The 7,838-nt window shown below is 48.7% G+C and overlaps 1 protein-coding gene across 1 annotated transcript; it reads left to right on the top strand.

Annotated features, from left to right (window-relative positions):
• The first annotated feature begins 2,552 nt into the window (after positions 1-2,552).
• LOC101707585 (olfactory receptor 5J3-like) lies at positions 2,553-3,578 on the top strand. The gene has a single exon (XM_087203625.1). It carries the CDS (start codon positions 2,619-2,621, stop codon positions 3,576-3,578), a length of 960 nt encoding a protein of 319 aa, XP_087059751.1. The 5' UTR covers positions 2,553-2,618.
• The last annotated feature ends 4,260 nt before the right edge of the window (positions 3,579-7,838 follow it).

Here is a 7,838-nt window from a genome sequence, read left to right as displayed (position 1 = left end):
CACAGAGCAGGATCAGGACCTCACCCTGAACACAGTGCTGTGCGTGACTTCGTGCCATGTGTGATGTGCAGCCCACAGGCCCAGCCTGCCACCCGTCAGAGCAGACAAGGGCGACAGCACTCCTGGTACATCAGAGACGTGCGGAGATGTGGATTTGGACAGAGCTGGATCCCCAAGACGATGAGAAAGGAAAGAGTAGACAGAAGCAATACTTGGGGCAGGACACTGACTTGGGAATCGTGAGCCACCAGGAGCCTGACTTACAGGGCTGCATATTTGGATCTTTGCAATAAACAGAGAGGTAGAAAGAGAGAGAGAGAGAGATGATATAGATGATAGTTAGCCTCTGAAGGGTGTGGAGACTTCTACACTCACGTAACCCCAAGCCCAGCCCTGGGGGAGGGAGAGGCAGGGGGCAGAGGACGGTCCTGCAGCTGCAGCAGCTGGCTACTTCTCCCAAGGCCATGCTCTTCAAACCGGAAGTGTGTGTCCCTGAGGGGAAGTGATGATTCTTCCAAGGGTTCAGAGGCAAAACCATTTTAAGGGAACCAATTTCTAGGACCTCAGCGCGTCTATCTACCCTTCCCTGGAGGTCACATCTGTGATGGGAATGCTGCCCCCTTTCTCACCACCACCCCCCCCACTTTTGGAAAGAAGCCGAGCTTCTCACCTGTCCTCGGCCTTACTGGAAGGCCTTGCGCTGGCAGTACAGTCTCCCAGGACGCCACACTGAGATACAATTGGAGAAGTTGGTGTGGAGAAGGTAGATAGATGACTTTAATAACTGCCTATAAAAACCTTTGAAGTCTGATGGAAATCTTTCAACAAAAGATTTTCAAATTCGTAGATGTTAAGGTATTAAAAATATTTTTGATGACATCTTGGTATGTGATTCTTGGCATAACCAAGGAGTTCAATGAAGTGAATGGCATTGCCATGATGAAACTCCTTACGTCCCCAGCTGTGCATTTATCTCAACAAGGTTTCTCAGGACTTACTGTTTCAAGCATATTTGCTGGGAGTGGATCTTTCTGGGTTGGACAGAGCCACCCAAAACTGTCCCTGCAATCCGGCAGAGTCTTTTCTTCCACACAGTCACACGGACGCCTCTTCCCAGCCACACAGGCACAAAGATCCACACCCACAGGAAGCTCAGGAGAGATTCGCCCCCTGCCAGACAGCTGGGGCCAAGTGTGGCCTCGGAGATCCTTCATACCAAACTTTGGCTGAGCTGACCAGGAATCGAGGCCCAGAGAGAGGAGAACTGTCTGGGGGAACAGAGCTGGAACTAGGAAGCGGCTTCGTCCCCTCAGCCCAGTGCCTTCCTTCCCCTCCCCTTACCTGTTACACAGGTGAGCAAAAGGTGAGGCTGCTCTGCCTGTGGTGTGCATGCTAACGCCACAGGTCCTCCACAGAAACCCGCTTGACACGAACTGGCAGTGGATGAGGTTCTCATAGGACTGATTTTCAGGAAGTAGTCTAGACCCCCCGAGAGGAAGCACAGGGAACAGAAAAGAATGGAAAGTATGGGAGGAAGGACAGACCCCCGGCCATCTCTGGTCCTTGTAGTTAATGACTTGAAGGACAAACACTGCAGCGCCGTGGCCAAGCTCACTGTGTCCTGGCGACACTCAGCCAGCTTGGTACACCTGCTGCCACATGGCTGGGGTCTGGAGGAGGGAGTTCCCAGGGTACTGAAACACGAGAGGAGGGAACCCTGATGCGCACTGCACGACGGCCACCCTCCAGCACGGGGATGGATGGAGGAAGCTGTGCGTGGATGGCCGTGTGTTCCGGGAACTCGTTTACATGAAAGGTTCAGAATTGGCAAATCTATAAAGATAGAAAATAAGTTAATGGGTCAGAGGCTGGGAGTAGCAGAGAAGGGGAACTGACCACTAATGAGCGGAGTTTGCTTTTTTGAGTATTGAAAATGTTCTGGAATGAAATAGTGAGGGCGAATGCACAACCTTGTGAATATACTGACCACCGCTGAACTGTATACTTTATTAAAAGTGAGTTTTGTGGTGTCTATGTTATAGCTTAATTCTTAAAGAAAATGGCAGAATGAAGTAAGTAGCAAATAGTGCTGTAAGCCGGGCTTGGTGAGGCAGCACTTGGGAGGCTGAGGCAGGAGGGTCACTGCAAGTTTGAGACCAACAGGGACTACATAGTGAGTTCAAGGCCAGCCTGCACTACAAAGTGAGACCCTGTCTCAAGAAAACAAACAAACAAACATACAGAGGCACAAGAGATCTGAGGCGATGCCTCATATTTATCAATCACCTGCTATGTTCCAGACATTCAAATATTTCACACTCTTTTCCTCACCTGCAGCACCGAGCACTGAGAGTAGGCACAGTCTCTTCCTCACAGAAGAGGACTCTAAGGCGCCAGATGGAGCTGGGCCAGGGGACACCACTGCTTGGTGTCTGGTGACTGTGAAGCCTCAGGTCTCCCTGCGGCCACCGCCCATGTGCTTTCCTCCATGGCATGACGTCACCTCTAGCTCTGGCTGAAGGGACCTCATGTATGCTGCCGGTCACCCTCAGTTTACCTGCCCAGCGGCGCCACACTCAGGAAGTAGGTCTGGTGATGACCATCTGTCCCCTCTGCAGATGACGCCTGGAGAGCTGGCCCTGGCCAGCGGCAACCACACCCCCGTCACCAGGTTCATCCTGCTGGGCTTCTCCAACCACCCGGACCTCCGGGAGCTGCTCTTCGGGGCCTTCCTGCTCATCTACGCAGTGACGGTGCTGGGGAACCTGGGCATGATGGTGCTCATCTTCACCGACGCCCGGCTCCACAGCCCCATGTACTTCTTCCTCAGTGTCCTCTCCTTCCTTGACATCTGTTACTCCTCCGTGGTCACACCCAAGCTCCTGCTCAACTTCCTGGCCTCGGACAAGTCCATCTCTTTCCAGGGATGCGTGGTCCAGCTGGCCTTCTTTGTGATGCATGTGACAGCCGAGAGCTTCCTGCTGGCCTCCATGGCCTATGACCGCTTCCTGGCCATCTGCCGACCCCTCCATTATGTTCCTGTCATGAGCAGGAGGACCTGTCTGCAGCTAGTGGCTGCTTCCTACGTATTTGGTGGCGCCAACTCTGCTATCCAGACTGGGAATGTCTTTGTGCTGCCCTTTTGTGGGCCCAACCAGGTCACCCACTACTTCTGTGACATCCCGCCCCTCCTGCACCTGGCTTGTGCCAACACAGACATGGCGGAAGTGGTCCTCTACATCTTCTCCGCCCTGGTCACTCTCCTGCCTGCTGCGGTCATCCTCTCCTCCTACAGCTCAGTCCTGGCAGCCGTCGGGAGCATGCGCTCTGCAGCAGGGCGGGAGAAGGCCCTCTCCACGTGCGCCTCGCACTTCCTGGCCATCGCCATCTTCTACGGCACCGTGGTTTTCACCTACGTCCAGCCCCACGGCCCCACTAGGGAGGCCAATGGCCAAGTGGTGTCCGTGTTCTACACCATAATAATTCCAATGCTCAACCCTTTCATCTACAGCTTCCGCAACAAGGAGGTGCAGGGCGCCCTGCAGAGGCGGCTCCAGGTCAGAGTATTTCACTCCTGAGCCCTGAAATCATGTGTTGGGAGGAGGAAGAGCATCTTCCAGATCACATTATGAGTTTTTGTAACCAAGACCAGCCTTACTTTTGAAGGGAAAACAGTAAATATCAGACTTCGTACAGAGAACTGCAGTTTAGAAAGCATCTTATTATCCATTGTCACATCCAACCCTCAGCGCCATAGCGTTAGTTGCCTGGTTGGAATGATCTCATGTTACAAACAACAGATACAAGACAGTCAAAAAAAAAAAAAAGAATTACCTAAATTCATTGAGAGAGTGTATTCAACATCAGAGACTCCATACCAAAACAGAGATATTTCACCTACACTGCAGCCACAGAGCAAGTCTTTATTGACATCTCACCCTAACAATCAAGAAATATCAGACAAGAGGCAACACAACTGTTGCTATTTTGCCACTGATTTGGTGAAATGGGAGTGGACACCAAACGGCTCGGGAGAAACATACCCTTATACGTCATATTGCAGCTGAATTTTGTGGCGCTGTCTCATTAAAACTTCAGGATCAAGAGAGACCTTCCCTTGGACATCTGTTTTCAAGAAAGATGTATATATGTGGCTCATAATTTTCAAGGGCTGGGTGTTGTGAGTCTGTGTGTGTGTGCCAGAGAGAGAGGTGGAGGAGATATGGTTGGGCAGTTACAGCATTATATAAGATACTGTGCTTTTGGAAATGATTCAAAACCTTTTTTATATATTTGGCTTTAGTATCTTTAAATATATATGTAATGTGGTAAAAGCATGTATCATAGAGAGTTGCAAATGGAGAAGCTGAACTCAAAGACCTAACTAGGCTTGAACACTGGATTGGAAAGCATGCTCTGAAATGGATATGAAGTCTTACTGAATTGAGTCAGCTATAGCCTGAGGCTTGGGGATTACTGTATTACTGTATTTTTTTCAGATCTACTTTAAGGAAATTATTGTAGATTCAGAAACTCTTATTAAACCAACAAGTCTATCAAAGCATCCTGCCCCAAAACAAAAGCTTGGAAATAATCTAAATGTTCCAGAGAGGAAAAGGATTAAATGATTTATCCTCCCGAGTTTGATCCCTGGTACCAAAAAAAAAAAAAAAATGATTTATCCTCTAAATAGATTTTGATGCAACCATTAGTAATTATGTTTAAGAAGATTAGGTAAAAACAAGAAAAACAGCAGGCCAGGATACCCAGAATGTAAAACAATGTAATAAAAATGAGCAGCAGAAAAACACACAAAAATGTAAGAAACAGTTATATTAGAGTGGTGGCACAATGGGAAAAAAATATTTTCATTGTTCTCAAAAATTTTCCAGAACTTTTTCAATAAATATGTTTAATTCTGATACTTTATTCTAAAAAGGAGTAATTCTAAAAAGCCTTTCCAGGAGCTGAATGTAAAAATTTCTCACTTTGTTGTGTTTCATTCAGCAAAGATTTATTCCATTCCTCCTGTACTCTACATTCCTTTAAGTTATAAACTACGGGGGCGGGGATTTAGCTCAGTGCCATCGCCTGCCTCAAAAGTGTAAGGTCCTGGGTTGGATCCCTGGCACCAAAAAAAAAAAAAAAAAAAAAAAAAGTACATAAACAAAACTTGCAAAATGGAGCTTCTCTTTGGGCCCGGGATTTAGCTCAGTAGTTCCAGTGCCTGCCTTGCAAGCTCAAGGTCCTGAGTTCGATACCCCGTACAGAAAAAAAAAAATAAAACTACGTGCTCAGTACATGCCTACAATTGGAGTCAAGACTAGAACATTCTTCTAAAGAGATCTAGTAAAATTCATAAGGAAGACATTACTCGTGTGAGCCGTGTGAGGTGCGGATTAACAGAACATACAGTAGACACACCGCTTACAGCACGGTAACCGATAAGCCCCAAACACCAGTAACTTAGTCCCACAAGCGTTTTCATCTGTGCTAACCTGACACACATCCGGTGACCCTCCAAGGAAACTTAGCCATCCCTGGGACGGTCTCTGGGGCCTTTTATCTGGCAATAACTCCAGTTCAACCCACACCGTCCTAGATGCAGCGGCAAGAGGAACCGTCAAGACCTCATAGCGCACTTCTGAGGTGGGCTCACGGCCTTCAGCCAGGGTCTGGCCTGAAACCAGACTAGGCCTCAACATTTCGGCACAGAAGGCTGGAAACCTGCAGTCCTTGGGCCCCGAGGGAGGAAAAAGACATGAAAGTTAATAAATGCATAACTGTGTCGCTGTGAATTGAACAGCTCGTTGAAAGCATTCTCTGAGGGGAGTGAACACCAGAGAAGTGAGTTAGAAGTGAGGGTTTCCAGGTAACCGACGTGGGCTGTCTGCCCGAGTGGAGACGCACAGTGCTCCTGGGCCCTCTGACCAGCATTTTGTCAGACTGCACTCTTGGATGGCAAGGTGCTGCTCCGGGCAGTAACATGAACTCTCGGAACAGCTAACTGACAGCTGGCTGATGTTCAGGGCCACAGCTACCTTGAATTCTAAAATTAACGCACAACACAGTTGTGGTTCCTAAGAGTGATTTTTATCTAAGTCTAAACCCTGAATTGTATCACCCAGGGAACGACACACATGCAAACACATCCCCTCCTAAAGGGAAAACCAGAAATAAAATGTGAACGCTAGAGGTACCTGTGATGCAGCTCTATCTGTCAGAGGCGTTCGTTTAATTTACACACCGCTAGTTCCCATGCTCTCTAAAACTTGCATTATCTGATTTCTTGCTGGTTCAGTTGATGTAAAAGTGTTCCTTGGGATTTTAAGTGTGATTTCCCTAATTCCTAAGGAGATGTTAGCAAATCCGGTCCTGCAAGTCCCTATTTGCTGTGAGGATGTGTACGAATCGAGAGCTCAACTTGTCAGAGGCTGAGAGGAAGCAAGCGTCTCGGCTGTTACCCGCCTCAGCTGCAGATGTGGGCAGGTATCTGCAGGCTCTCGCCCTGCACTGCTGTGCCCCGCTGGGCGGGCACCCAGTGAATATCTGTGCGGTGGAGGAATGGATGGGCATCCCCGTGCTTGTTTCTTGGGGCACCGTCCTGACTTGGGCGATTGAGGAACAGATTGCAGGTTTTAGTGCTGACCCGCACGTCCCAGACTGGCTCTGTATCTGGGTCTTTGCAGTTCCTCCCAGAGTTTGGGGTTTAGTCTGGGAGGTTTAGAGCAGAGGAGAGAGAATGGCGAAGACTTAGAAGTGAGAAGGTGACACTGAGCCCTCTTTCCTGGTCCCAGTCCACTTTGCATGTGACCTGCATTAACAGGAGCAGGAGGAGGAGACTGGACATCGACAGAGTCACCATGCAACCCCGAGTGGGGCGGCAGCACACGGTGGCGACGGCATCTGACTCTGCCCTAACAGCAGCAGGAAGGGGTTGGCACCGTGGGTCAACAGGGCATGTGACTGTGGCTTCCTTTCCGAACGAGCCCTCGCTACCAGCAGGTGGTGGCCCCAGCCAGGACGGCCTGTCCCAGGCCCCTTCAGGTAGACATGGTCTCACCAGGGCAGCTCGAGGAGAAGACAGGCCCCACTCCAGAGCATAGACATGGAAGAGGAGGGTAGCGCTAGACCTCCTGACCTAGTCTCATCCGCCGGCAGCTGAAGACACCATGTTAAGTCACTGAAATCTGCATCTGTCTAAAGCTGTCACAGTTACTGAAGAAGAACTTGGTTACTGAAGTGAACTTGATTCTTCCCCCTCGGCTGATAGAGCCTTCTCCTTCCTCCCTTCTGTCTCTGGCCGCTTCTGTCATCCCTTCCCTGATGGCTGCATCATTTGGCAATGCCTCCCCATCTCCTACCATGCAGAGCATCCTAGTGATATCTAAGAGTACGCTGAGTAACTGTCATTCTGATGATAACAGAGCTCCTTCCCCCTCAGGGCAACCATTTGTGGGGTGGATATTGTCATCCTCCTTTTACTCATTAAGAAAAAAGATTCAAGAAGTTCTCAACCTCCTACAAGTTGAGTCCACAGTTCAAACACATTCTCACAGCTAATAAAGACTTGCAAGATCTGGTTTGCTACTAAACATAGGAAAATATCCTTGGTAATTAGGGAAATGACAGTGAAAATTCCAAGATACACTTTTATACCCAACAAATGGGCAAAAAAAAAAAAAATCAGATAGTACGAGCATCAGTAAGGTTGTGAAAGGGCAACGTGTAAAATTGAACACTTTCAACAATAATTTAACATCAGATTAAAAAGGTGAATGTTATGTCTGTAATCCCAGCACTCTGGGAGGCTGAACCAGGGGGATCGCAAATTCAAA

The sequence above is a fragment of the Heterocephalus glaber genome, unplaced genomic scaffold, assembly GCF_053883595.1.
Source record: "Heterocephalus glaber isolate CG9 unplaced genomic scaffold, H.glaber_assembly_v1.0 deba00001805, whole genome shotgun sequence".
NCBI lineage: Eukaryota > Metazoa > Chordata > Mammalia > Rodentia > Bathyergidae > Heterocephalus > Heterocephalus glaber.
This window is presented reverse-complemented; position numbering and strand designations above follow the sequence as displayed.

Excerpts from the sequence above, each read along its gene's own strand:
- LOC101707585 (XM_087203625.1), top strand. The coding sequence starts at position 2,619 with ATGACGCCTGGAGAGCTGGCCCTGGCCAGCGGCAACCACACCCCCGTC.